We start from the raw sequence: 27,760 nt of genomic DNA, 5'->3' as shown, positions 1-27,760 counted from the left end.
TCTATCTTTTGATTCTGATTGCAGGGTGTCAAGATACAATCAATCCCAATAAACAACTTCCTCCCACTCTTCTTATGCTACAAGTCCCCACTTCCCACCCTCTGCCCCGTCATTGCTTCGTTAGGCCAAGGTTTCATCCTCCTCAGGCGCGAAGAAAGTCTCTCTTCGCCGCCTTGTAGATGCAAATGCAAAACATCGAGCCCGATTCACGCGCCAAAACTCCCATTGGGGCCGAATCCACTCTCAATGATAATCCTCGTCATTTCCTTCCTCGTACTTGCTCCTCTCCTCGTTCACTTGGAGGGCCGTGGGTCATTCCTCAGATCATATGAATAGATCGAGCTTTTGCAGAGAATGTTCCGATGAGAGGACACAGTTCTCAACCCGTCATCTTTTCGTAGAGCAAGATGTAAGCGACCTTGTTGTCCTTGACACTGCTCTTGTCCTTGGCCAGTGGTGTGCGCTTGCCAGATGATGTGCCGTTGGCGACCGTAGATGTCCATGTGGGCTTCTTGTTGGCGCCATTGACCTCGTTCCAGCTACGAACGCTGTCCGTGTCATCATCACCATCAAGACCTTCGAACAGATTGCGTTTGGAAGCATCCTGATCAGCCTTGTGCTGCTCGAGAGCGCGCGCCAAGATTCTTGGGTCTTCCTCAGAACCGCCCTCGGCCACGTCTTCAGGACGAATGCGGCGGATGATGGTGTCGTCAACGCGAACCCACTCGCGCTCGTCCTGTCGAAGAATGTCAACTGTATAATGACCACCTGCAGCACTCTTGCCATGGTGGTAGACGACCGAAGTCAGGCGATACTTGGGAGCACCACCCTGCACGGCTAGACCACCACGCTTATGTGGTGCAAAGACGTCCTTCGGAATTTCTAGCTCGAGCGGGTAACCGACCTTCTTCCAGATCTTCTGAGTGCCACCGGTGTTGTCATACTGGAAACGCTTCAGGTGAAGGATCAAGACTGGGGGCAGACTTTCAATGAAAACCTGCTTGACAGCAGTCGTGCCTGGTCCGCGAGGAGAACCGAAATCTCCAGTCAAAGTCTCGGGCTTGGTGATTGCTTTCAGTGCTTGGATAATATTGTTGACATCTGGTGCACCAATGTCCAATTGCAGAGGCTGGTAGGGCTCCATGGTGACCGAGTTCTTGAGTCCGGGGACACGAAGTTCCGATCGGAGGGTACCACCAAAGATGCGAGTGATGGGCGTAGAAAGAGATTCTCCGCTCTGGCGAGTGACAGACTGCTTCTGCTTGGGTCCAACCTCGAGCCAGCCAGCATCGGCGTTGGCTCCTGATGTGGTACTGGCAGGCGATGAAGGCTGCGCAGATTCGTCCGAGTCTACTCCTGCCTTGCGCATCACAGTCATACACTCGTCGTGAATACCATCAAGCAGGAAACCGAGGAACTCCTCAGCGTCTTGCTGATGGCCACGTCTCATGGAAGAAAAGCGAGGCAACATCTTGATCGTGTCGTAAACATACTCGGGCGTGATGGAGTCACCGTACTGTTCCAACTCCTGATCCTTGAGGCGCATGCGCAGCTTCTCAGTAGACTCGGCACTGTCGATGGTTTTGAATTCTCTCATGAACATGATCCTGATAGAGTCAGTATTGTATAACGACTTGAAGCGCAAAGCCTTACATTGCATCGACAAGAGGAGTATCGCTCTTGAACGAGTGGGCAGCTCGCTTGCTGACCTGATCGAGGAAGTTGTAGAAAGGCATACAGTATACAAGTATTTGAAGAATCTGGAAACGTCAGTCTGATTCTACCGCATGTCTCCGAATGACCTACCGAATTCATATAGCACATGTTACCAGTGTTCACAAGTCCTCTGGGCTCCAAGAAGGCAATCTTATCATTATCGTCAACATTGAACTGCTTCAGAGCACCAGCAAGAGTGCTGGCTCTCGAAGGAGTTGCGCCATTAGTGGGGGCAGCGCCGTTCACTGCAGCAGCGGAAGCAGCGGCATTAGCGGTGGCCTTTGAGCGCATGAGATCTGCCCATGACTTGGGGGCGGCTTTTGGTGCGGGTGTGACAGGCTCGGCAGATTGAGCCTCAGCGCCAGCTTCGGGTTGGGAAATGGCAGACTCGGCGGCAGATGCGTTCTGCTCTGCGGTACTGACAGCAGTGGAAGCGGCCTCAGATGTGGCAGTCTTTGGTCTGCTGGTAGGCACAGCGGGAACGGCGGGCACGATTGGGACGGCTGGCCTTGCATCTTTCTTAGCCTGACTTTGAGGGGTGGTAGGCTTCGGGACATCTGCTGAAGGAACGGCTGCATTGCCTTCGATTTCAGAAGGAGGCGGTGAGGTAGTCAATGCTTCCTGGGCGGATGAGAGCTTGGAAGATGCAGCGACAGGGGAAACATCGGACTGTTCCGCATTTGCAACAGGTTCGAGTGAGGAGGCGGCACCTCTGGAAGGCAAAGTGACAGCATCGTTGCCTGCAGTCAAGTCTTGTCTCTTTCTTCTACGCTTCGAGGCCTTTGCAGGGAATGTCTCGTCGGGGGCCGAGTACCACGGTAGCTGGGAAGCGATGAGCACAGTGAAAATAGAGCCTAAGCAGCAGAACTTACATCAGGGTAGTATGGCATGCGGCGCACAGCAATCTGAGGCTGGGCAACAGATGATCTGCGCGAGGCGGGAAGAGATGGCGTCGAGGCTTGTACTGAGGGCGGACCGGGCGACGGCAGTGACTGCGGGATGGAAGTGGCGGGTGTTGGGGGAGCATGATACAGAGGCGATTGGGCAACAGGCAGCTGGTGGACGGGCGATTGCGACGGGGCAGGATGAGAGGGAGCCATGTACGGTATACTCGTCTGTCGCGTGACGGGCGGAGGCATGCCAGCCATATGCGGTTGAGAACTGACGACTACCGGCGAGCGCGGGGGAAACTGCTGCTGCTGCTGATGTTGCTGGTACTGATGCTGTTGGTGGTGCTGATGCATAGGGTAGCCGTAGCCCTGGGGCATCCATCGTTGCTGCTGCGGAGGATAGCCCATGTGCGCGCCGGGATGGCCGTAGTAGGCCTGGGCGCTCGGGTGGTGAGCATACTGAGCGTAAGGGTTCTGCACGGCCTGTTGCTGGTGGAACTGCTGATAGTCCTGGTGGCGACGCGATTGATGGTGATGCTGCATGGGAGACGAGTGAGCAGGCAGAGCGGTTTGCGGAATATGCGATTGCCCTGCCGGCAGATGATGGTTCATCATGCCGGCGGTTGACGAGATGTGGAAGGTCGCCGCACGTCGATCACGACTGACGTACTACGGCCGACAAAGGTGCGCTGCTTGTCGAGAGTTGGGACGCGTGAGAGAAGCCACTTTGCGCGAGGATGGCAGCAGCGCAGAATGCAGAGCGGTGATGTCCAACTGGTTGACGACGATGAAAGACTCAAGTGGTCAAGGCGCCAAAAGTCGGCAGCTCAAGGAGACCCGCTCAGAGTTCCAGGATCAATGGCCACTTATCTCACCTTTTTGTTTCCTCGTTGTGAATATTTACTATATCCCAAGTCAACGAGGCAGCTGCTCTTCCGTTTCCACAAGCCGCATTGAAAAAGGTCGTGATTGGAGAACCTGAATGCGACTTGTTCGCTCTTTCCATCGCCGCACCATTGTTCCTTTGTCTGTGACGCTATTGCTGTTTCTGACCAATCGGCGCTAGCCAGATATACCTCCGACAATCTTCCGCTGAGGAAGGACCGACGACGGCCAGTCCTCACTACCGCGACCCTCTTTAGCCTGTGTATAGTATTGCTCTATTTCAGTGACTTATATTTTCGCCAAACATTCATAATGGTTTCTAAGAAGGATATGCGCAGAGGTGACCTCAGTATGATTCGATATCGTTACAACCAGGATGATCAAAACTGACCACGCGACAGTCGTCCCCTATGCAGAGCCAGCCGATGCAAAGAGCGAAGCCGATGTCACTGGTACAAACATATGGTTCCATTATGAAATACTGACTTGCTAACGTGTGTTGAAATAGGTGTCTTCGGAAGTACGCTTCCTATGGCTGCTGTAAGTACAACATCTACCTCTGTGATTGCACAAATCAACTGACATGTGGCCAGATCTTCACTAGAAACAAGTAAGGACGACCTTACATATTGCATCGAGCATAACGAAATTGAGGAAGGTACTAACACTGCCACTTTCCAGGATGATCGGTTGGGTTGCCGTCATCTTCGCCGTCCAAAACTGGCTCTCAGAGACTCCCGAGTCCACAAAGAACCAATCAACTCCTGGATACATGACTGTCGGCATGGCTCGTATGTCGCCCTGCGCCTCTGTTCATGTTCTGGTGCTAACTTTGTAAACAAGTCATGTCAACAGCAGTCGCATATCTTCCTCTGTTCATGCCTCCGATTGCAGCACCTGGCATGGGAAGTGGCACCGAGGCTCCCGCTGCTGCCGCGGTACCTACCCCATGATCTGTCTTTTTGTAATCGATTCCAGAACTTGTATATCACTTTTCAGTCTGTTGAGAAGCCAGACTTTTGACTCATCAACTATCTTTCCATATGTGAACCCATGGACACGTCATATGGATACGTGGTTTGACAATATCATTACCGGTACACAGTATCTCAAGAGGGAAAGGAACATAACATTTTGATGCGAAAATGGGAGGGCAAGGGGGTATCTAACGGGTAAAAGCAACAGCAAAACAGCGACAAGCAACATCCATCTCCTCTCAGTAACAGGCTCTGCTGACAAGAGTCGCCATAAGTAGCACTTACAACGTCTTGGCTGCCTCGGCCCTTCTCTTTTCGACACTCTTCGCCGTGACGATTGGTCCCAATCTTGAGGACGCCTGAATCAGGCCGTCAATGGTTACTACACCTCTAGCCATCTTACGATCCATAAAGTCATAGATTGAAGCAGCCGAATCCAGCTTCAACAGATCGTCTTCGTTGAGCTTGAGCAATGCAATTGCGACATGCAACAGGAAGACTTGCTGATTCTGACCAGGAATGCCCAGTACAACATCCCATACACGGAACAGTGCTTCTACTGACAGCGTCGATGCAAATGCTGTAAGGAACCAATTTATCGGCACTGTCTGCTCGTCAAGGACATCGAGTTCGTCAAGATGTGCGCCGAGACGAGGCAGCAGTGTGCGTATATACTGACGCAGCACGATGGTATCAGCACGCGGGCCTTGCCAATCGTGTTCAGCCGTGAAGTAAGACGTGGGAAGAACTTTCTCAATTAAGAAGCAGAAGACCCAGAATGCCTGTTCGGTAGTCGGCATCGCAAGCAAAAGGTAGCCAGCAATGATATTGAAGCCTTGACAGTATCCGATGTCCTTGTTTCTGATGGCGAAACAGCCGAGTAGCAAAGCCAATGCATCCTGGTTTTTCTCCTTTCGGAAGTACACATTGTTTGTCAGAGTGCGAGGTGTGTCCATCTCAATATCATGTAGATACCGTTGATCGTCCGGGTGCGTGTTGTACTCTGCTGCTAGCATGTTGAAGTCTTCAGGCGAATAATGTATGCTCGACTGTGCGCTCTCCAGCCAGATCTTGGCGCGTGTCTTCATTGGGATGCCGTCGAGGACGAATTTTACGAAAGGACCACTAACACCCGACTGTGCAAGATTCGCAATGCCAACAGTACTGGTGCCCATGGCTTCCACGCGGTTCTTGGGTGCCATTTCCGTGGTGTTTGTGAAAATGCGCGAAAACCTGTTGCTAGCAAGCTTCGGCTCTTCAACCTTTGCCATCAAACGATCGTATGCTTGCTCTCTTGCGATTTGCAATTGAGTATACTCGACCGAGATCTCATCACGCAAGCGTTCTGCATGTGTTGTGAAGTCTGCGGGGTCACACATCTGTTCTAGTCGGGGCATTCCGTCATCGGTGTCGACCGACGAGATACTAGCGCTGTCGGACATCTTCGATCCATGCAATTGAATTGGCAGACGCGATAGCAAAGCTTGCTTAGTCACTTCAAGCGTAAGAAATTCGTGCCATGGTCGAGGCTCTTCACTGGCCTCTGCAGAGCCATCGTTCTGATGTTCGTCCTGAATCACTACATCAATATTTCCTTCCTCATTACCTTCCTCGATGGAAGTGATGGATGCAGAACGAGTGGTTGAAGTTGCGCGTGTAGCTATTGAAGTTGTGCGACTTTTTGAAGGCTGAAGTTTCTCCATGGACCACAGCCACTGTTGAACCCGAGGACCGTCAATGATGAAGCCATAGTTATCAGCGATGAATGCTCTGAAGAGGATCTTAATGATCTTCATGTCAAGCAATGGTGGCGGTAGATCTTCGTTCTCAATTTTCTGTTCCATCTCCAAAGGCTTGTAGGATGACATTGAGTTGGAGCGTGTTGTTTGTGCGATGCTTGGACTCCGAATGCCCAGCATTCTTGGATCTAGCATAGAGGCAATTGAATGACGATTCTGTTGTTTGACTGGCTGACGCACAGAGCCTTGACCACCAAACAGATTGAAGAGACCACCTCGCTGCTTAGGCATTCTGTTGCTGAATGGTCCATTAGTACTTAGTACAACGCAAGATGAAAAGGCAGAAGAGTTCAACTTACGTATCGACCTTCAAGTTGGTTGCAGAGTTGCGAGATGCACGTATAGTCGAGGAGCCGGAGGGAAAGCTTGGACTGGCCGAGGTATCGTTTCTGACCAGAGGAGGAGCAGACTCTTGCGAGTTGGCTGTGAGCTTGAGAGAGTCTTTTGGCAGAGCAGCACGGCTGTCGCCAAAGAGATTGTCCGATGAGGCAGATTCCAACTCTTCTTGTAGATCGTTCGCAGAAGGCTTCGAGAAGACAGGCGAATCGCGCACCGTCCTATCGGCCTGCAGCCTTGACATGTCGTGTACAGCCATCAGATGGTCCTTGAACAGTGTGCCAAACTCTTCCACTCTTCTTCGCAGACGCGAGATCTCGGCGTCGCGATCGCTGACATCTTTGGCCAAGCGTCGAATGACCTTGCCTGCACCACCTTGACGTTTGACGTAGGCTACAACTGTCTTGTCATCGGAGTTCTGGAGGACTTGGGGGTTGTTGAGCTGATCGTTGACGTCGTTGAAGAGCGGAGGACGCGACTCGTCTCTAGGAGCCATGTTGAGGACGTTAATGAGCGAATGCGATGCGGCCGAGACTTGGTCGAGAGGTCGTGTGTCCTGCTCGGAACCAGAAGCAGCTTCGGCTTCAGTCTCGTTTCCTGAACTGGCAGCTATCTCGCCATAGACGTCTTCAGCGAGAGAGTTTTGCCTGTCGGGAGCGTAAATGGAACGGGACCGTTTGCTGGACGAGTAGGAACGGATTGAGGCGTCGTCTCGGCCGCCGTGATTGCTACCGCTGCCGTTCGTGACCGTGAGTCCATTCGCCATAGTACTCGCCGTGCTGTTGTAACTCGATGTCACTACATTATTTGGGGGCGAAAATGGTTCGAATGAGGTGAAAGTCGTGTTCTCCTGCGGTCGGCCAGCGCTCTGCAGTGATTGATTCGATGCTCTCGCACGCGGTCTGATCCTTTGAGTCGATGACTTCCTTGAGGACGACCGTATTGGCCGGCCACGGTCGTCCATTATGTCAACGACTATGCTGAACTGCGCGATGTCCCTTTCTCAAGCAACAAAGACGACAAGACGATGGTAAACAGCATTGTCTAATCCTCCCTGCTTATCCATCCAGACTAAATGCTTCGGTCCGATGAGCTTTCCCCGCTCCCGTCGCAAACCGTCATCAAGGCTCATCCCTATGTCTCATTTCCACGAAGGGGTTCAAAGGGATGTCCAATTTCTCCTGCGTCAAGGCTACGTGGTAGCTCGACGCGCGCGACCATCATCTATCTTCGCGCAACTCTCATCATACTCGACGTTGGGCTCCTATAATCAATCAGGCTTCAATCTATATCTCCTGGACGACACGCGCGATACACGTTCTGCCAAGCTGCACCTTGAAGCATGACGTATAGCGGCCTCAGAATAGATGGAGGCGCCTTGCAAATTCTTCCAGAATTTCTCCTGCGATCTAAAGAAGACTTGAAACTGCTCTGGACAGGGTGACACATCGATGCGGCACCGGATTGAAGGACAACATGGCGCATGGTTAATGATTCCCACGACCGCTACTCTTCTCCGCTGGTTCGCTGTTCAAGAGGGTTCAACGGTCCCGCGTGGTAATAATAGAATCCAGTTTTGAAACCTCGAACGCATTTGGATGTGACCTGAGATCCTGAAGCCAACATCGTGTCCGCATCTTCTTGGGGCCCAAAGCTTCGGCTGGAAGAAGTGATGCCTCTTTCGTATGCCGTTGCAGATCATATTGCATACTTGCACACCTCCTGAGAGCGGCATCCACTAAGTTCGGAGCAACGTCCCGGCTGTATGCTACTGGCATAGGCTGGCAGCCGAAGATACATTCGAACATAGCTCCGACATAGTCTTGTACGACTTTCCCTGGAACCTTCATCGGACAGCCCGTTCGCAGTCAAGGAGATGTGCCTTCATCACAACCCGACTGTGCTCGAATGACGCAGGTCGTCCAAGCTCATGGTGCTGATAGCTGTGCTCGTATCTTTGGCGCCACAGCTTACTCTCAATGGACGTTGTACAGGGCAGTCATAGGATCTGTCCAGAGCTAGGCAACGCTATGATGATGATCCCGGTGCCTGACAGGCCTATCGCATTGCCTTCTTATGGTGCTGATGGATGCAGCAACAGGGGTAGAACGTCGCCTTTTCTTTGCAATCGTGTTGGCTACCTCAGCATGGCGGCCATACGACTCATTGTTGTGAGCTACTGCCATACTGGTCCTGCAGGTGGAGGCAATATCCGTCTTTCGCCATTGTGACCGTCCCTCGAGCCTCGAGGACTTCAACAAACAGTTCCCAGCTCAGCCATCATTCCTTGTTACCAGAATGTGGAATGTTGGGGCCCGGACGAAGCATTGTTCGTGTACAACTTTCTTTGTGATAGTTCAATACGTCAAAGCATACGATCAAGCGTCCCGATCCAGAGGCTTGGTTTCGTTGTATCCTCTAGGCATGGCAGGGCGATTTCCAGTCGCCGCGTACCTCTTTCCCCGACCATTCCAGTATGCACTTCACCCACATCGTCTGGTTGTCGTTTTTGAATGCGCTCGAAGCGATCAAACGAGAAGGTCTCCAGGAACGAGTATGGGTGGCCTCGAGTTGAATCTCTTTCGCATAGCATCTGAGACTCGAAGTATCTCGATCTGCGTGTACAACCCTCGACTTTTCGAGGCTTCTTGACGTGGTAGTTGCAAGCTTGCGAATATGGACAGCCTGCGGCGGCTTCAATCCTGGACTGAACCGGCATTGTCGTCCGGAAATTTGACGTTCACGGCACGTCCGCGAGTTCAGAATGCCCCGAATACGAACGACGGTGTCGAGATTTGGTCCAGCACGACAGACTCGAGCCGGACCTAGAACGAAAAGTTCATGGTGTCGACCTTTTCTTGCTGCCAGGTCGATGATAGCAGGCGAGATAGGGATTCTTGTTTATGCTGGCGCGAAGTTGCACGATCATCACGGTACAGCTGCAGCGCAGCCCTTGCCGTCGGAGCGACTGAGATCCGAGGAGCACCTAGACTCGATTGGATCCAGCGTCGATGGTGCCCTGCTTGCCAAAATGACGAGATGGACCGATCATCAGCTTGTCGTCGGAGCCGGTGCTCATGGAGCGTCGTGTGCGGCAGGAGTCGCTGCGTGTCGAGATGAGTCGTCCTCGATCGTGCCGTAATGTGAGCAAGGATGACTTGGCCGTCAACGTGTCAATATGTGCCACGAAAGTCAGCACTCCATCACCGTTGCACCGTGCCCGACAGTCCATAAAAATGCACGAATATTTGTGTGGTCATGGACGCGATGTGGGAAAGCGAAAGCCTCTCATCGAGAACCAAGCCATGCTTATATCGGCGGAAGCTGGACTGGCATCATCACTAGCTGTACAAAGGCATGGAACAAAGCCGAAAGCGCTGCTTGACGATTGAGATGTTGGCAAATCATTTCACCGGACCGGGCATCTGGCAGGATCACAGACTCCACGTACAGAGTGCACATCACGATGACAAGGAGGCAACGCATCAAATAAGATCGTTTATGGCTGTGTGTCTAGGAGTTCTATCCCTCCTTTTCTGCCTTATCGGCCTCCTTCTCGTCGTTCTCCTCCTCGGACTCCCTCTCCTCGTTCTCTGAGCCCTGGGTGCTGGGCCGGGTGCTGCCCACGAGCTTTGTGAGGTCGTAGCCTCCTTCGATGCTGCGAGACCGCTCTTGCTGCTGCTACGAGTCAACATTTAATACCTTTTCGATCGTGTGAGAGCGGGACTACATACCTCTTGTTCTTGGGCAGCGGCAGCGGCACTCTCCAACCGGGCCTGTCTGATCTGCTCCTCTTCCTACACCTTCGTCAGCAAGATTGTCAGTGTGGATAGCCTGAGTGACTCACGAAAAGCCACTCTGCGAGCTTCTCCTTCTTCCAAGCCTCGAGCTCTTTTGCGCGGTTGGCCAGACCGGGGAGTCTCTCGTACTCGCTGTACATGGTTGCCCCGAGGTTGGCCAGACCCGGGCTCTTGTCTTCTTGCTTTTCGACCATTGTCTCTCTGTGTCGTTAGTGAATGGGCAATGTGACTGTGGAAGTGCACAACATACTCTGCCGCAGTGGTGTTGTGTTGGCAGAAAAAGGCAACTGCGCGAGCGAGAAGTTCAATCCGGGTCCGAAGCGATTGCTTGGCTAGGCGAGCAGACGTGCTGCTCCACTCGACGAGAGGGTCAGATCTCGAACAGCAGCACCGCTCACTTGCCGTGCTGTGATAATGCACAGTCATTTTGGACTTCGCAGACATGTGCCCAGAGATAGGCTACGGAGCTACTCGGTTTCTCAATCTCAGAGCATGAGACAGCCAATGGCATAGGCCTCTGCATTGTCACAGCACGACATCACATCGATTTGGTCATTGGGACACATCAAGATCACACGAGAACAAGCAAGACGAGTGTGAATCAAAGATGGATGTGAAAACGAATAAAGCCAGACTGGCGTGGGTGGGTATCTTTGCGAAAACTCCAAAAGGCAGGAAAAGAAGCAAAGCGAAACAACGATCCACCGCGTAGCAGCCGACCACCGGATGCTCCTTATAACGCCCATAACAATGCATTTTCGTGTGCTCATGTCATCTTGCGTAGCAATGATGATGGTGGTTGATCATGTTGAACAAAAGCTCTGGGCTTTGCTTGATGATGATGACGCTGTTGGGAACACGTTAGAACACGTCCATTACACGTGAAAAAGCATTCAACACGTACCTTTGGTCTCACTTACCGAAGACCCCCTTGACCTTCTTGATGGCGTCGTCGATGTTGTCGGCGACGGCGTCACGCTTGCGCTTGTGAGGGAGAGGGTAGGGAGGGTAGCTGCACTTGCCCGAGCCGCACCAGGGAGGAGGGAGGGCTATTCATAATCAGCATCGCCAAAGTGCGAAGAGATCTTGGAAACTTACGGCCGTTGATGCGGAGCCAGTCGGCGACGTGCTCCTCAGGCAGCTTGGTAGAGCCAGTGGCGACCTGGATCTGACTCAGGGTGATGAGGCCAGCCTTGAGGTTGGCGAGGTAGGTCTTGGTGTCGAAAGCAACGATGTTGCCGCCGGCCTGGCGAGCAGCAGCAGAGTCCATGCTGTCGTGGCGCTCACGGATGATGTCCTCTGGACCAATGCTGGCGATACGGTCGTAGGTCTCGTCAAGAGCAGTCATAATGTCGCTGAAAGTGGTGCACTTTGACTCGACAGAGGCGGCATCAGTCTTTGAGTTGGGAGAAGACATGCTTGAAGATTGAGTGATTTGTGTTTGTGGAAGAAGAAGGTAATGAAGGCTTGAACGATGTTTGAGCTCGAAGGCAGATGAAGAATGTGGTTGTGAGTTGTGCGAAAAGGTAAGGGTGCGTGAAGTATGGAGGGAGGATAGGACAAGAGAAGGATGGTCAATCGTTTGGTATATGCGGTCCAAGCTTTGGTCGTTCACTCGTTCGACTCTCGAGCTTCACCCACAGACTTTTCCGGCACCTTTCAAACGATCACATGATGATGCAATCGCAGACGACGAGATCTGCTTCGTGGTCGACATCACCTTGTTCGATAGCCTATGGTTCTTAGTGCACTCAACCCAGCACAAGCACTATCGGCCAGTACGATGCCTGAGGCTGGAGTTTCGTTCCTTTCCCTACTTAACGTGCCTGCCGTAGGCCGATCTCAAGAACGCAAACATGGGCTTCTGGCCGCAGACGTCCCGTGAATCTCAGCGATACGATGTTATCTGGACATTCTTGTACATTGCTTCTACATACCGGTCCCACCCAGTTATAGCAAAACACTCTTGACTTCGCACCCGGCCACTTTGGAACCCAAGGATTTCTTCCCGCAAGCACGCCGGAGAGTACACTCGGCGGTCCTAAGATGGCACAGCACGCTTGACAAGGCGGACATTCACACCTTGTTGCATCACGAACCAGAAACACGTTTCAGTCCACTCAGCATCCTGGTCTGCAAGCTGAAGGTTATAATGTAGGAACAACGTGGGAATCAGCTTAGACATCTCCATCCAGCTGATGTCTGTTGTATTTTTGGTTAGCGACCGCGCAGCTCACTACGTGACGATAAGCACTTACTTCTTCCAAGGCACATTCGAGCGCCTGAACCAAATGTGAAGAAAAAACGTCCTGGCAAAGTCAGTATGATCGTCATCGCTGCATCGAAGCAACATACGCATGTCTCCAGTGTCTTCTTTCAGCCAACGATCCGGGCGGAAGTCCTCGACATCCTCGCCGTAAACCTCCTTGTTGCGATGTATCACCCAAGGGTTGGCTCCCACGATAGTCTGATTTCACGTTAGCAGAGCCCTTCGAACGACATATTGGGAACATACTCCTGCGGGTATGTGAGTATTGGCGATGGTAGCGCCGCCGGGTGGTGTCACACGCGGCAGGCTCATGCCGACAGCTGGATGACAGCGTAGCGCCTCGTACATGACAGCCTGTAGGTATGGCATCGAGTCCGCCTCCTCGAGTCTGACAGGATCACTGAGCTTGCCTTGTCTTCTGAAGTCGTCGATCTCTTCGATCAGTCTTTGTTTGTATTGAGGATTCTTTAGTAGGTAGTAGATGATGGCGCGAGTCGAGATAGCAGTTGTGTCGCTACCTGCGAAGATGTTCGATGTCGCCATGCTAATGACAGCATTGTCATCAAGGTCGGGTTTGTCCTTTTGTGCTGCGTGCAACTTCGAGAGGATGTCTTTGCGGTCACTGCCACGATCCATTCTGGCTGAGATCTCTTTTGCGGCGAGATTGCGGAGGGATCCATGCCGGTTGTTGAGAGCCAGACGATTGCCGATCAGAGGCATGAGGCGATCATGGAGCCAGTAGAGCCATGGCACTTGTCCAATCCACGCAGCAGACTGCAGTGCCCCCTCGATCTGAGCAAAGGAACCGTCGTCGGCCTGGGCTTCCATGAAGCCGAAGCTTTTCGAGAATGTGATCTCTCCAATGACGTCTTTGCAATGCATTAGTCGGGTGAGTGCTTGTAGGAGGTTCGTGATGTGCTTACCGAAAGCAAATAGCTGAGCCCATTTGCCCATGTCAACGACCTGGTTTTGGCGCTCATTCATGGCATCCAGGAATCGCTTGACGGTACCGTCTACATAGGGCTCCAAGTCTTTCAAGCTCGTCATCGAGTATGCTGAGCTGATCAAGCTTCTCTGCTTGCCATGAAGTTTTTCGTCCTTCTCAGCGAACAAGTCAAACTTTCTGTGACCTTGCCAGACCGAGTACCAGTCGCTCTTGCGGAACTTGGTACCAGCACCATAGATGGTCTTGATGGCTGACAGATCTGCTATACTGACTTCGTTCGGACCATTGCGAACAATAGGGCCGTGCTTCTCGTGTAACGCGATCATGGTTCTGTGCATGTCGCCATCCCAGCTGTGCTTGGTGATCCATAGTCGGCTAAGACTAGCCCAGAAGGGTCCAGGTACAGAAGAAAGCGGATGGAAGAATCTCTGGTATACAATATATGCTGATATGCAAGCTGTGAAGAAGAAGGATGCCAAGACGAGGTTCGAGGCTTGTCCGACAAGAGGGATGGTAGACGTTTGAAGTGCAGGCATCTTTTCCGGTGTGTCCCAAGAGTAGGGTGAGTGATCAGACAAAGTGATCTGCGAGGTCCGCTTGCTTTATAAAATATCGTCGTCGCACCGGTAACCGCGGATGAGAGTTTGGAGACGGGGTCGAGCTACATGATTTGACGTCTCTCTAAGCTTTGTGATATGGGCGAACGTATGCCGAACCCTGGACTCGAGCCGAATCGGGCTAGAAGGGCTGATCGGTACAACGAGAGCCTCAAAAGATGCACGCAAACACCAGCGCAAAAGAGCAAACACTACGGATCGAAATCGTACCGAGTCCGAGAGTTGCGGGAAACGTGGAGAAAGGTCATCGTGTGGGGAACATCAAAAGTCGTTGTCCTGATCTGATGCTGCCAGCCCAGCTTTTACACGGGCACGTGGCATGACGGAAAGCTCTCTACGCAGTCTTACTGTGTCAAACCCCCTCTACATCGCAACACAGACTGATGATTGATACATTGCAAGCCCTAGATGATCTGACCATCGGTCACGAATCCTCGATGATGGAGACGCCAAGTGATGGAGAAGTGTGGAGGGCCCGGGTTGACTAATCAGGAAGACTCGACTCGAGTTCCTCCCCAGACTCCCGAAAAGCACTTCGACTTGTGCCGGCCGCGGCTCTGACGGACACTCGACCAACGGCAGAACGACTACTCGATTTCGGCCCACCAAATCGCTCTAGCTCGGCCCTAATCTGAGTCCAGGAATGATTGCGATTGGTGCTTTGGAGCATGGAGGCCCCGCAGATGTCATGTTGCCTTGTTGCGGCAGAGGCAAGTCGTGAAATCGGTAGCAGTCAGGCAGCCGAAAATGTTATAGACGTCTGCCGGTAGCGAAGTACAGAGGCAAGTCCGTATGATACATAAGCTATGAGATCGCCATTCTCATAACAGCCATTCTCCATCCATTCTCCATCGCCTCCCATTGATATCCCTTGGCCTCGAGCCTATCATACATCGCCCATACATCTAATACACATCACATCCACCATGCCTACCGAGAACTACGACATCGTCATTGTAGGAGCCGGCCCTGTCGGTCTCCTGTTGTCGACTTGCCTGGCAAGATGGGGATACAAGATCAAGCACATTGACATGCGACCTGAGCCGACATTGACTGGAAGAGCCGATGGTATCCAACCACGATCACTCGATCTCCTCCGCAACATGGGCCTCAAGCGCGCAATCATGGCTCACGAGCCTGCAAAGGTCTACGAAGTCGCCTTCTGGGATCCTTCGGAAAAGAGCAAGGGTATCCACCGCACTGGCACATGGGCTTCATGCCCCAGCTTCCTCGACGCTCGCTATCCTTTCACCACATTGCTGCACCAAGGCCTGATTGAGCGCGTCTTCATCGCCGACATGGAGAAGTACAACACCAAGGTGCAAAGACCGTGGAGAATCACGGGATTCGAGAACGATGGCAAGGACAAGGAATACCCAGTCGAAGTCAAGATTGCACACGTTGACGGCAAGGAGCAAGAGACAGTCAGAGCAAAGTACCTCTTCAGTGGTGAGGGTGCTCGCAGCTTCATTCGTGAACAGCTCGGTGTTGGTATCACACACAAGGACCCCATCACCCACGTCTGGGGTGTCATGGATGGTGTCGTTCGTACAAACTTCCCCGACATCAAGATGAAGTGCACAATTCATTCTGATGCTGGTTCTATTATGGTCATTCCCCGCGAGGACAACATGGTCCGTCTCTACATCCAGATCGCCTCATCAACAGACAAGGACTGGAACCCTCGCAAGCAAGCAACAGAGGAAGAGGTTCAGGAGGCAGCCAAGAAGATCATGAAGCCTTACGAGATTGAATGGGACCGTGTTGAGTGGTTCTCGGTTTATCCCATCGGACAGGGTATCGCAGATCGCTACACTCTTGACGAACGCGTCTTCATGGGTGGTGACTGCTGCCACACTCACTCTCCCAAGGCTGGTCAAGGTATGAACACTGCCTTCTTGGATGCTCAGAACCTGGCCTGGAAGATTCACCATGTGGAGAGTGGTTTCGCAGATCGTTCTATCCTCAAGTCATACGAGGTAGAGCGCAAGCTGATTGCAGAGAACCTTCTCAACTTCGACAACCAATACGCCAAGCTCTTCTCACAACGTCAACCTAGCGCCGGTGAGGTCAGTTCAGCATCGCAACAGAACGGAGAGAACCAGGTCGAGGACAACGAGTTCATCAAGATGTTCAAGTCATCTTGTGAGTTCACTTCAGGCTACGGTGTCGCATACAACCCCAACATCTTCAACTGGTCGAAGGATCACCCAGCACAATCGCCGCTCTTCCTGTCGAAAGAGGCAGGAACTACCACTCAACGCACTGGACGCATTCTCACCAATGCAACCGTCACCAGAGTAGCAGACGCCAACGTCGTTCACCTCGAGCAGGAGATTCCTCTCAACGGCAGCTGGCGCATCTACCTCTTCGGTGGTGTACCCAGCAAGACCAAGCGCGCAATCTCAGACTTCGCAGCCGGTCTCTCAAAGAAGGGCTCATTCTACAGCACTTTCGGCCACCCCAACCTCGACCAAGTTTCTTACCACGAGAAGCACAACCCTCACAGTCTCTTCTTCACCATCAACACCATCTTCGCTGCCAAGCGCCCTCAGATTGAGATCCGATCATTACTTCCCGAGGTGCTCGCCCGCTACTTCGATCACGTTTACGCCGACGACGTCTGGGACCAGCGGGTACCTGATGCTAAGGCTGCTGCTCACGCCAAGATGGGTCTATCGCAAGAAGAGGGTGGTGTCGTCGTTGTCCGTCCTGATGGCTACGTCGGCTGTGTTGTCAAGCTCGTCGAGGGCACTGGCACTGTTGATGCCCTGAACGACTACTTCTCGACCTTCACTTCCAAGAAGGTTGGCGGTGCTGAGAGAGCAAGTCTGTAAGAGACGCTTGACGAGATGTATGTGGTACTAGGTGTTCTTTGAATGTTTTTAGATATCCCCAAATTAGCGAATTGCACTCTTTCATCTTGTTTCAGAATCCCATCTAGTTTCCACCCACCTCGTAGTCATCTTGTATAATGTAAACATTTTTCATCGCTCTCAAGACACATAACCACCATGAAAAGACTATGTGTACGTGGTGACTTAAATCTGTTGTTTTGTAAGGAAGAGATCAACGGTCAGGGTAGCCCTCACGACTATGGTCTCGAGAAATTGTGACCACCTTCGCGGTGCCCTGCGGTCTCTATCTCAAATGGAAAGTGTGCCTGCGATGGCGGTGATTTACATCGTAGTCCGGGGTGCAAATTGAGTTGTGACATGGCTACCGTCGATGCTTGCTCGTGGTCAAGACGAAAGCAATCTAAAAACCAAAATCCTGCACGCCTATCTCACTGAGTCATCTTCATTCAGTATACACTCAATATTCTCTGTCAGATCTTTACAGCTAATCTATCATCCTTGGACATAGATGAAGGCCTGGATTGTGTTATTCGACAGTAACACACTCTATCCGAGAAGCCATCTACTGGCATTGGAGCCTCTATGTGCACAGCCTCTAAGACCGCTCAGTTGCACGGTACAGCCTTCATGGCAGTCCCATGATCTCATCGCAGATACACGATGATGATATCTGCTATAAGCGTGATTCCTCAAAAGTTAGGTCACTTTCTCCGTCATTCCCCCTCGAAACAAGGACGGTCCTCATCTTAAAGTCGGCCAGAGTCGCAAGTTAGCGTGTGTGGGGAGCAAGGTCGAAGCAAGCCACCAACGACAGAGGCTGACAGTTTTCTTTGGCTTTCCAACGGCTGTCCAAGCACTGCGCCGCAGTACGTACAAGGCCCACGTCAGAATACGAAGCAAAAAGATGAATCTCGACTCAACAGCCGGTTTGACAGGGCAGAAGCGAAGTTGTTTGCATGGTCCAGAAGGGCAGTGATATGAAGACGGCTGGAACATCTTTACCAAAACGAAGAGTGCAATTAACGCGCGGCCCCTTTGACAACACCAGACTCGTCAAACAGGCGTTTCAGATTGAAGGTGTGTCAATCTTCACAGATAAAGTGGCAGAAGGGTGGCACTGGATCAGAAAGGCACAAAAAAGCGCCGACTCGCTGAATGCGCCGCTCTGCACCTTTTGTCTCGTATCAATAGCAAAAAGAGGACCCCATATTCAAAGTTGCCCTTGCAAGAAAAGCGATACGAATTTCTTGTGTTTCTTCATCTTTAACGACGCAAAGCACACCAAAAGCCAGCAAACATACGAGACATCCCGCGGACTTGATATCACGATTACAACATAGTCAAACACTTTTACAATTCCTGCAATACACAAATCAAACACTCACCGCCGTTGACACTCACGCACGAACACCCGTCAACAGTTTCTCCGCAAAAGTCAACAAAAATAGTCCCAGCATTTGGAGAAATAAACGCTTCCACAGATCCTTGAACGAGACACAAAACATCTCAGACTCTCTTCACTCTACCGACGACACTCTGAGGGAGGCTACGAAGACGACCACCACACACACGTACACATACACCAACAACCATCACAATCATGTCGCGCAACTCATTCGACGAGGGTGATGACCAAATCACACCTCTCGCCCGCAACCTCACCTCGACCAACGAAGGCAACCGCGTCCTCCAAATGGGCAACATGGCCGCCGCCCGCCGCAAGAACAGCATCCACCGCACCAGCCCCCCCAGCGAATTCAACCGCAATCGCTCCCCCAACAACAACAACAGCCCCAGCGACCGCGAGCAAATACCCAGCGAACTGCCCGCCCGCAGCAAAACCTCCGGCGGCAACATGTCGAGATCAAAATCTATGAAAAAGGCCTTGGGGAGGGCAATGTCGGTCAGACAGGCGGAACCGCATGTCGAGCACACGATTAGCAACAATGGCTTTGCACCCTCGAGATCAAAGTCTTTGCGTGCGCCTCCACCTCCTCGTCTTCATTTGAAGAGGCAGCAGGATGGGAAGATGGGGGTCAATGAGCCGATTCCTGTTCCTGATTTCCCTTCGCCGGGGCGTGCTCCTAGGGGTCAGCGTATCTTTGACCCTCAGACTATTGCAGAGGATGAAGGTGTGATTATTGAAAAGGAGGGTGGATGGGCTGTGGACAAGAAGACGCAGAAGAAGTTGGATGATGAGAGGGCTAGGATTGAAGAGCAGGAACGTCAGGCTGTGTTTAGTGGTGAGGATGGTGATATGAAGCACAACAAGACTGGAAGGCAACGAAGCAAGAGTTTCAAGGAGTTCTTCAGGAGAAGTTAGGCTGTCTCTCCAAAGACACTCTTCTCCCTCGTCAATCTCCTTGTCATATTTGCACATGTCCAGCCTCATGCGATTTACGGCCTGAGTCTACATTAACTCACTTAATCACCCGATACCCATACCATCGCTTAGAGATACGACAGCCGCCGAACATCTTGACGATTTTTGTGTATAGATAGCATAGTTTTCTCTCTCTCCTTGTTTCCTGTTAATTCATCATCCCTACATACATGTTGTTTAGTTTAGCAAGCATTTGGTTCATTTCTCCAACGATTCCCTAGACATCTAACAATTCTATCATAATAACGTTACTATATGTGTGTGTACATCTGACTGGTCTACTTGAGTCTACTCTGTATGACCTTGGTCATGCTCCTGAGTCCGCTCTGTCGCTCCTTCTGCCCGTCGCACAGGAAAAGCTTTACCACGGGCCATGCGTGAATCCATCCCTTCTCTTCATGTACACCCACTTCAGTTTTGACTTCATCCTTCAAAAAGTTCAGCAAGTCGACGGTCTCGGGTGCAAACACTTCTTCGGCACCGTAGATGAAGAACCAGCCTTTACTCGGCGATGCTCGCTTCCACCACTCCTTGTCTCGGCACTTTCCTGGTGAAACCAAAGAATCAGAGGCGGAGGCCTTGGAACCAATGTATTGACTACCGTATAAGTGCAAAGAGCTGGCATTGAGATAATCACTAGGCGTATCTTTATTCTTCGGCGATACAATGACAGTCCAAGGAGAAATCATGATACCCAGGCCTGGGAGCTGTGTTCGTAGCTTAGGCTCTTGAGACATGTAGAGCAAGAGACTGAGCATTAGTGTTGCGCCTGCAGAGTCGCCGCTAACGACTATTCTAGACGAGTCTGAGATCTTTGAAAGAACGTATTCATATCCGCTGAGTGTTTCGTGGACTTGACTTGGGTAAGTAGAGTCGGGTACCAGTGTGTATTCGAGAGCGAAGAGAGCTGGATTCGAGTAGCCAGACTCTTTGAGAATGCCAACCCATGCTAGCAGGAACTCAAGGTAGAAGAAGCTGCTGCCCATGGAGAAACCACCGCCTGTAGCTCGTTAACAAGAACCCGTTTCCTCTAAGGACATGCCGGCGCTTACCATGACAGTAATAAATCACGATGTCCGGCTCTTTGGTCTCATCACAAATCATCCAGATGCCATGGAGTCCAGGCTTCTTGACCTCCCGCCACGGAACAGTAGATTTACGATACCCGTGTCTCAACATGCGGAACCAGAAGAACGGCAATGCGACACCCTTACTGAAGAAGACCTTGCCAATCGTAGCAGGGATTTTGGCAAAAGCATATCGAACGCAGCGAATGACAAAGTCTTGGAAAGGAGTGGCATGTTGGTTGAATGACGATTTCTGGTCCACAGGCGTGAAGAAACGTTCCTTGATGAACTGGTATGGTAATTGCACCACTGGGATTACGTTAGCTAGGCCCAAGCTCGCGGAATAATGATGCATACGAAAGAATGGCAATGCAGTGATCACACAAGAGACAGTTTGTACAAATCCGACTCTGATGAGCAGTTGAGGGGCAAGGAAGACGAGGAAGGCTATACAATCCAGATATGAGATCTGGTTTAGTATCATCCTTGCTGAAATATACAGATGGGAAGAGTGGTTCGAAAAAGTGGAAGACGAGTTCAGTGAGTTGAAGGAAGGAACCAATGATGTAGTTGATGCTTGTCAGGGTCTTCTATTTGTGGAGATGATCGTCATGGCAGCAGGATAATGCTCAATGCAGGAGATATATGAGCTGGGAGCTTTCGCTTTATATACCGCCAATCTTCTTGAGCATCTGCCATACACTCGAGCTTACTGCTGAGTATACTGTCCCTTGTTTGGTGTCAGCACGAGTACGACTGCGGTATCGTGGCTTTCGTTTCCGCCGAGGAAAGTGCTAGGGTGTGCTTGGCTTCCACGAACGATGTGCCGCCAGCTAGATCAGACAGCTGCTCGGGTACCCTCTTCCAGCATCCACAGCCTGGCATGTTGTTAACCACAATCCTCATTCACACTCAGTCTCACGAGAACGACATCCATTGAAAGTAATGATGAGCCTCATGTGTTGTTGTTCGGCAACGCTAAGGTATCTTGGCTACCCTATCGGCGATAACGGGAGTAGCCGCCGTGTCAGTCAATCAAGCGTTGCATGCTCTGATTTCACAAAACTGATGCGCATTATTATCACAATCACCAGCAACATCTAGTCGACATCACCAACAAGCCGGTGTATTCTCCACCGGTGCAATTACCGAGTCGGCATCATGGCGGCTGTCCAGGACCAAGCGGCCATCGATTTCGCTAGGTCAGCCACGATCTCACATTTCCAGCATGCGCAATCACTCACATGCTACTCAGCTCGCTCACTCAGTCCGACATACCTACCAAGCTCCGATGTGCCACATGCAGCAAGCTAGCCGTCAATGCTTTCAAGCTCCAGTGCTGCGACTCGTCCATCTGCCAGGATTGCCAGGCAGCTCTCCCAGAAGCCTGTCCAGTATGCAGCCATTCTCCTCTGGATCCTGACATGTGCAAGCCGAACAAGACCTTGCGCATGACCATCCGCGCCTTCATCAAGAACGAGGAAAAGAAGAGAGCTGCTGCCGCCGAAGCTGCCGAGGCAGCAGCAGCCGCGGCCGCTGTAGCTGAACAAGAGGAGGCTTCCGCACAGTCTGAGCCGTCGGCAGAACAACCGCCTGCCAAATCTGAGGGTCCGACTGAGGCATCTGGCGAGCAAGCGCAAGACGAAGGTGCCATATCCGCCGAAGCGACCGATGATGCGATTGCGCTTGAGGCTACCGATCCACTCAGTCAGGTCGAAGAGGTGAGATCATATTAGGCCAACAATCGGAATGGTGACCTGACTTTTCTTTTACAGACTTCGGAACAAGTATTGAATGACGAGGCTACACCCCCACAACAATCCGAGCAAACACTTGATACCGAGGGAGATACTGTCGCGCAATCAATCGAGGGCGGCGACCTTGAGAACCCCGAATCCGAACAAAAGGACCTACAGGAATCGACCGAGGCGCAGCAACAAGGCCAGAACGGCCAAGATGCTTCTCAGCAAAATTTCCAAAACATGGACTGGAACGCTGCTAACGGATTCAACCCTATGATGAACATGGCCAATGGTTTTAACCCTATGATGGGCATGATGGGTGAGTTGAAAAGTTTTCACCCCTACGAAACATGTACTGACGTCCTCATAGGCATGCCTGGAATGAACCCAATGTCCATGTTCGGCGGCTTCGGCGCCGGCGGCATGGGCATGCAAGACATGGGTGGTTTGAACATGGGTATGGGCTTTGGTGGTGGCTTTGGAGGCAATTGGAATGCGCAGCAGGGTATGGGCGGAAACTTTGGCGCTGGCTATTATCCCAACGCTGGATATAATCAACCGCAAATGCACCAAGGAGGCTATGCCAATCAACAGTTCCCATCTCATAATAACTACCAGAACCAGAACCGGTTCCACCAGCGTGGTGGCTTTGCTGGCCGTGGCAGAGGCGGTGGTGCGTTTATTGGTGGAAATGCTGGTTCCTCTAACCTTCAAGCTCAGCAAGACGACACTTCTCAACCCCAACATCTTGAAGAAGGTGATCGTCATCCTTCACAAGCTGGCATTGAGTCAGCCGAAATTGGTGCTGAGAGACGCAACTCCCACTCTGTAGCTTCTGTGTCACAGATGCCAGGAGATGACACCCCAGCCCTTGAACAGCAGCCAGACATCAACGTTGAGGAGACTAACGAACAGGTCCCGCAAGGCGAAGAGCAAGCTGAAGCTCAAGGACTAGAGAATGGAGACAATATGGAGGGTGTGCAAGACCAAGAAAGCAATCAGATCATGGACTCCAACATCGAAGGTGAGTGCATTGTGGAAGATATTCGTGTCTCATAAACTCACACATCCAGGTCAAAACATGATGGATCCAAATGCTTTCAACCCAGCCATGATGAACATGGGTGGTTTCAATCCCGCTATGACACCGATGATGCCTTTCGGCAACCAAAACGGCTTCTTCCCACAAAATAACTTCAACGGAGGCTTTGGCGGAAGAGGAAGGGGTGGTTACAGAGGCAGGGGCGGCTTCCGCGGTCGTGGCAATTTCAATCACAATATGCATGGTGGCTTCAACGGACACATGTCTCAGCCTCCCGAAGACTTCACCGTCCTCGCAGGTCCTGCAGAAGGTCCTCCCATTGATGCTCCCAAGGGTCCCAAGGCTATGCGTGAAGGTTTGCCCAACAGTGGCATCTATAGCAGAGGTGGCTATCAAGGAGGAAGGAATGCTCATCCCACTCCTACACCTCAGCCCCAATCACTTCCAGCACAATCACCTCAACCACAGCGAGAGCGTAGCGCGTCGCCTGCCCGCGACAACAAGGAACGTGGTCGCTCGCCTTCGCATTCCAGATCTGGTTCACAGGGCCGCAAACGCAAGCACAGTGTCGAATCTCAAGACAGCGAAGCCAGAGAGCGAAGACGTGAAAGACGTCGCCGTCACGAAAAGAAGTACGACGACGAGCCAGTCGACAGCGAGAAGAAGGAGATGACACGATCAGATTCTGGCGACGAAGACGCATCTAGGCGATCACGCCGTCGCAGAGGAGACAGAGAAAAGCACCGTTCCACCCGCGACTCCAGTAGAGACCGCGACCATCGCCGTCGCCGCAGTAGATCTCGCGGCGAAAAGGATCACCGCTCCAATGCCGATGAACAAGCCTCTCGTCCCAAGGGTCGTCGCGAGCGCGACCGTGAAAGGGACAAGGAACGCTCTGACCGCGACAGAGGTGACCGTGACCGCAAGCGCTCACGTAGAGACCGTTCTGCCTCTGCGAATGGAAACAACGATCACCATCAATCTTCTCGCCGCTCTCGTCGCGAAGAACCCCTTCCCACAACCGAAGACCAGGGCTTCAAGATCAAGGGCTCTCGCGGCAATAAATCTTTCGCCCCTCCGACTGGACCCAGGAAGGACCGCGACTCCAACGACACCCGCAGACACCCAAGCCTGCAATCCGTAGCCGTCGCCCAAGAACCCTCTACTACCACCTCCTCCGATCCGTATGCCCAAGAGCGTGAAGACCGTATCAAGGAACGCATGGCCAAGGAGCAACAACGTCGTGAATCTGCCACTGTAAGCAAGAGAGGCAATCGCGAGGATGGAGGACGTAGAGGCAGTAATGCGGGGTTCGACGCTCCCACTGGACCCAAGAACAACAGAAAGGGTAGGAAGGTTAGTTATAGGTATGAAGACGAGGAGGGAGAGGAAGCTAGGGCTGAGAGAGTTGAGAGGGAGAGGGAGGCTGCAAGATGGAATTAAATGATGTGATGGGAGGAAAAGGGAGAGAGGGCAGTGTAAGATAGAAGGGAGATGTTGATGTAAAAAGAGTAAAAAGATTATACATGCTGGATTTGATGTTTCTATGCTTGTGATCTCGACACTTTGTTGCCATCAACCATCTCGAGCCTCGACGACGGCCTGTTGCATAACTATCAAGATGCAAGATCCTTTCTAGAACAATGTCAAAGCCTCCTGGAGCCTTTCGAGTAAGCATGGTCATGAAATGCCCCTCGACCTCGTTGACATAGACCTCAGGGTAACCGCAGTCTGCAGTAACTACTCTAGTGGCATGGCGTGCCTGCTATACAGCTATCTACAGGCACAATCATTTCTGGATAATCGACAGCTCTCGATGGGAGACACTTCTACGATATGGCGATCGAAAATCCCTTGTTGACGAACGTCACGGGCTTGGGTAAAGTCGCAATCCACAGTCGGATCTCCACCAACATGCTCGATCTAGTATACAGCTGTCAAAAGGCACAATGATATTCAGAACTGGGCAGCTGCCATCGTGAGAGCGTATCCTAAGCGGCAGGCGGCTTACTCGAACTTCATCCTTTCACAAGATACAGTTCATATTTGGCTCACTCGAGGTTCACATGGGAGTTACGATGCACGGGACGTCAATGTAGTGTGATTAAAACAGTAAAGTGAAAGTAGTGTTGTTGAGAAAGTGAATGTATCAAAGTGAAAGACCCAATAAACTCCAAGTCAGTGAAGACGCTCCAGGGGTATCATCTCGTGTTTTCCATAAACGCCGCGCAACGTTGTGTAAAAGTGATCGAAAGACAACAATAGAGAAAAGATATCGCTGTGTAATGTCGTGCCAAACGCGTTGTTGTGAGCTGGCAAATGCGCTCCCACGCGCTTTGTCGCCCTAGAAAGTCAGTATTCGAAGCGGAGTGACGGGAAAGTGAACATACTGCGAAGTGCGCAAGTGAGTGTTGTGTGTGGCGCTCAGTGAACCTCACCCTGACGAGGCTGGGACTCCTCGCCGGTAGCACGCTCGAGCATAACCTTGAGGAACTCCTCTCTGGTGCCTTCGTTGATGTCGAAGGTGTCTTGAAGCCACTTGGTACCAGGGCTGCGATAGACCCAACGGTCTCCTTATGCAGATGTATCTGAAGAACAACGGCGGAGGCAGTATCATCTACAAGCCCAGTGAGCGTGCTTGGAGACTAAGCTACCGCTTCAATAGCTACAGTGGCGACAAAGAGCCTGGAACCAAGGAAGAAGATGAGTACGTCGAGAAGCACAAGGACTTCATCCACACATTGTAAAGGATGTGGTGAAAAGATCGGCTGGCCTTCAAATCTTCCGAGTGAGGATCAGCAGTAATGAGAAAATTGGAGGCGTGGGCAACGAAACGGGATGGAGAAGTGAAAGCGCGTACGATCAACAGCTCGACATCACAAGCCGTGTTGTCCGTCGAGACGTTGTTCCCTTCCTCTTGCGTCCTTCTATCTTTTCGAGCTTACAGTCACGATAGGTAGATAGATAATGTGGGCAACTTTTCTTTCCTTTTGGCCTGTTATGTGCGCTTGACAGTGGTTCTATTTTTATCTGATGTGAGTCTATCATCGCCGTACGAGGATGGACAAGGTCCTGCTATCATCAAATGCCACGCAAATGTTCTCAGTTGCAGTCAGAAGACATGAGCAGTCTTGATGTAACGCAAGACTCCCGCGCTGCTTGCTCATGTCGGCGGACTTGTGGGTTTGCGATACTCATAGAGCTCCTGTACCTCTTTGACTCCATTGTCACCATCTCTCAACGTGCTAGCAGCTGTAGGCACATCGTCCAAAGACAATCGAAAACCAGTGACTTCGAATGGCTCTTCGAAGTCAATGGAAACCAGAAAAAGACCATCATTCTTCCAGTCCTCGTCAAGAACAGTCGAGAAGCCGAATGGGAAGCAGTCTAGATCATCCAAATTAGTTGTGCAGTATCGCACATGCGTAGCTAGGCCCCCGCCCAAGGTCTTCGACTGCGGTATAGTTGTTGGAGCGGGGCATACTAGGCGTATCGCATTCGTTCCTGATCCAGTAATGTTGTCCTTGTTGAGGGTTTCTACCAGCCGGTCGAGATCTTTCTCAGGGATGCAAGCCAGATTGTGTAGCACGAAAGGCAAGAACTCCGACCCCTGGACGCAAGCAAGCTCGGCAATACTGGGCTCAAATCGTGGAAGACTTGCGTTTAAAGGAACCGACATATTGGGTCGAAGCGATAACGTGGCCTCGCATCCTTCTACAAAGAGGATGAGAGTATGTGGGGGAAGCAGAGGTGGTAGAAGAGGCAGGCTTCCGCGAAAGACAATTGACGCATCGGAGATCTCTGGGTCAAAGCTTCACAAAGCCCCAGAGCCCTTTTTCTACCCAAGAGACCTTGTCTCTATGCACATTGCTTGGAAGTCTGTGTGCCCAGCAACACAGACAATATGGGCATCCGAGTTCAACTCTTTGTGCTGCTTCGACCTTTGTGGAGTAAGAAGCAGACATGGCTTAAAGTTCAGGCTTCGACGACAATAGCATTGTCGGCTTGGATGCTGTGCCAAAGAAGAGAGATTGGTCAGTCAGCAAGTGTACTGAGATTCTGAGAACCTGGAAACAGTGCTCAGTTCATCGCATCAGAGTATGAATCACCAACAGTCAAGTCAAGGAGTCATGGTCGTCTGAGAGAGAGATGATGCTATTGCAGCACAAAGCCGACAAAGAACGGACTTGGACTCCGTCATTGCGCATCTCGGGCGACTGACCGAGCTCGGTGACACTTCCCCGAAGGTGTACCAAGGCAGTAGGATTCACCAACAACAAATGGCATACAAAACAGTGACTGCCCTCGGCTCCAACTACTTTCTGCTCTTGAATTTTCTTATAGCTTTAACTTTACCTGCTTGAATAAATTAATTGCAATACAGTTCCGATTATATCATCGGACTCAGCCTTTCTTATCTATCATCCACGAAG

The 27,760-nt window shown here is 51.6% G+C and overlaps 11 protein-coding genes across 11 annotated transcripts; 5 read left to right on the top strand and 6 right to left on the bottom strand.

Annotated features, from left to right (window-relative positions):
• Positions 1-279: 279 nt before the first annotated feature.
• AUEXF2481DRAFT_220795 (uncharacterized protein) lies at positions 280-1,795 on the bottom strand. Its single transcript, XM_013488570.1, has one exon. It carries the CDS (start codon positions 1,658-1,660, stop codon positions 380-382), a length of 1,281 nt encoding a protein of 426 aa, XP_013344024.1. The 5' UTR covers positions 1,661-1,795; the 3' UTR covers positions 280-379.
• Positions 1,796-3,512: 1,717 nt separating this feature from the next.
• AUEXF2481DRAFT_220681 (uncharacterized protein) lies at positions 3,513-4,597 on the top strand. The gene is made up of 6 exons (XM_013488569.1): positions 3,513-3,840; positions 3,893-3,943; positions 4,000-4,031; positions 4,085-4,101; positions 4,173-4,282; positions 4,335-4,597. The coding sequence occupies exons 1-6, from the start codon at positions 3,804-3,806 to the stop codon at positions 4,442-4,444; spliced, it is 357 nt and encodes a 118-aa protein (XP_013344023.1). The 5' UTR covers positions 3,513-3,803; the 3' UTR covers positions 4,445-4,597.
• Positions 4,438-7,855, bottom strand: AUEXF2481DRAFT_220831 (uncharacterized protein). The gene is made up of 2 exons (XM_013488568.1): positions 6,567-7,855; positions 4,438-6,505 (listed from the first exon to the last, which is right to left on the bottom strand). The coding sequence occupies exons 1-2, from the start codon at positions 7,565-7,567 to the stop codon at positions 4,750-4,752; spliced, it is 2,757 nt and encodes a 918-aa protein (XP_013344022.1). The 5' UTR covers positions 7,568-7,855; the 3' UTR covers positions 4,438-4,749.
• Positions 7,856-8,566: 711 nt separating this feature from the next.
• Positions 8,567-9,242, top strand: AUEXF2481DRAFT_220863 (uncharacterized protein). The gene is made up of 2 exons (XM_013488567.1): positions 8,567-8,756; positions 8,840-9,242. Exons 1-2 carry the CDS (start codon positions 8,680-8,682, stop codon positions 9,114-9,116), a joined length of 354 nt encoding a protein of 117 aa, XP_013344021.1. The 5' UTR covers positions 8,567-8,679; the 3' UTR covers positions 9,117-9,242.
• An 883-nt stretch (positions 9,243-10,125) lies between these two features.
• On the bottom strand, positions 10,126-11,820 carry AUEXF2481DRAFT_5092 (uncharacterized protein; the record flags this gene model as incomplete). Its single annotated transcript, XM_013488302.1, has 6 exons — positions 10,126-10,281; positions 10,338-10,400; positions 10,451-10,604; positions 10,654-10,690; positions 11,324-11,452; positions 11,502-11,820. The coding sequence occupies 6 exons, from the start codon at positions 11,818-11,820 to the stop codon at positions 10,126-10,128; spliced, it is 858 nt and encodes a 285-aa protein (XP_013343756.1).
• A 695-nt stretch (positions 11,821-12,515) lies between these two features.
• On the bottom strand, positions 12,516-14,506 carry AUEXF2481DRAFT_40045 (uncharacterized protein). The gene is made up of 3 exons (XM_013488424.1): positions 13,596-14,506; positions 12,919-13,541; positions 12,516-12,870 (listed from the first exon to the last, which is right to left on the bottom strand). The coding sequence occupies exons 1-3, from the start codon at positions 14,152-14,154 to the stop codon at positions 12,658-12,660; spliced, it is 1,395 nt and encodes a 464-aa protein (XP_013343878.1). The 5' UTR covers positions 14,155-14,506; the 3' UTR covers positions 12,516-12,657.
• A 655-nt stretch (positions 14,507-15,161) lies between these two features.
• Positions 15,162-17,072, top strand: AUEXF2481DRAFT_5090 (uncharacterized protein; the record flags this gene model as incomplete). Its single annotated transcript, XM_013488301.1, has 1 exon — positions 15,162-17,072. One exon carries the CDS (start codon positions 15,162-15,164, stop codon positions 17,070-17,072), a length of 1,911 nt encoding a protein of 636 aa, XP_013343755.1.
• A 1,419-nt stretch (positions 17,073-18,491) lies between these two features.
• AUEXF2481DRAFT_220639 (uncharacterized protein) lies at positions 18,492-19,585 on the top strand. The gene has a single exon (XM_013488566.1). It carries the CDS (start codon positions 18,694-18,696, stop codon positions 19,414-19,416), a length of 723 nt encoding a protein of 240 aa, XP_013344020.1. The 5' UTR covers positions 18,492-18,693; the 3' UTR covers positions 19,417-19,585.
• A 169-nt stretch (positions 19,586-19,754) lies between these two features.
• Positions 19,755-21,027, bottom strand: AUEXF2481DRAFT_88904 (uncharacterized protein; the record flags this gene model as incomplete). Its single annotated transcript, XM_013488498.1, has 3 exons — positions 19,755-20,476; positions 20,529-20,852; positions 20,901-21,027. 3 exons carry the CDS (start codon positions 21,025-21,027, stop codon positions 19,755-19,757), a joined length of 1,173 nt encoding a protein of 390 aa, XP_013343952.1.
• Positions 21,028-21,704: 677 nt separating this feature from the next.
• AUEXF2481DRAFT_29560 (uncharacterized protein) lies at positions 21,705-24,770 on the top strand (the record flags this gene model as incomplete). The annotated part of the gene is made up of 5 exons (XM_013488358.1): positions 21,705-21,745; positions 21,799-22,264; positions 22,319-22,604; positions 22,656-23,309; positions 23,359-24,770. 5 exons carry the CDS (start codon positions 21,705-21,707, stop codon positions 24,768-24,770), a joined length of 2,859 nt encoding a protein of 952 aa, XP_013343812.1.
• A 1,384-nt stretch (positions 24,771-26,154) lies between these two features.
• On the bottom strand, positions 26,155-27,464 carry AUEXF2481DRAFT_40040 (uncharacterized protein). The gene has a single exon (XM_013488423.1). The coding sequence runs from the start codon at positions 27,004-27,006 to the stop codon at positions 26,491-26,493; it is 516 nt and encodes a 171-aa protein (XP_013343877.1). The 5' UTR covers positions 27,007-27,464; the 3' UTR covers positions 26,155-26,490.
• Between the last annotated feature and the right edge of the window lie 296 nt (positions 27,465-27,760).

This window comes from Aureobasidium subglaciale, assembly GCF_000721755.1.
Source record: "Aureobasidium subglaciale EXF-2481 unplaced genomic scaffold scaffold_10, whole genome shotgun sequence".
NCBI lineage: Eukaryota > Fungi > Ascomycota > Dothideomycetes > Dothideales > Saccotheciaceae > Aureobasidium > Aureobasidium subglaciale.
The sequence above is the reverse complement of the archived record's forward strand: the minus strand, read 5'-3'. Positions and strand labels throughout refer to the sequence as shown.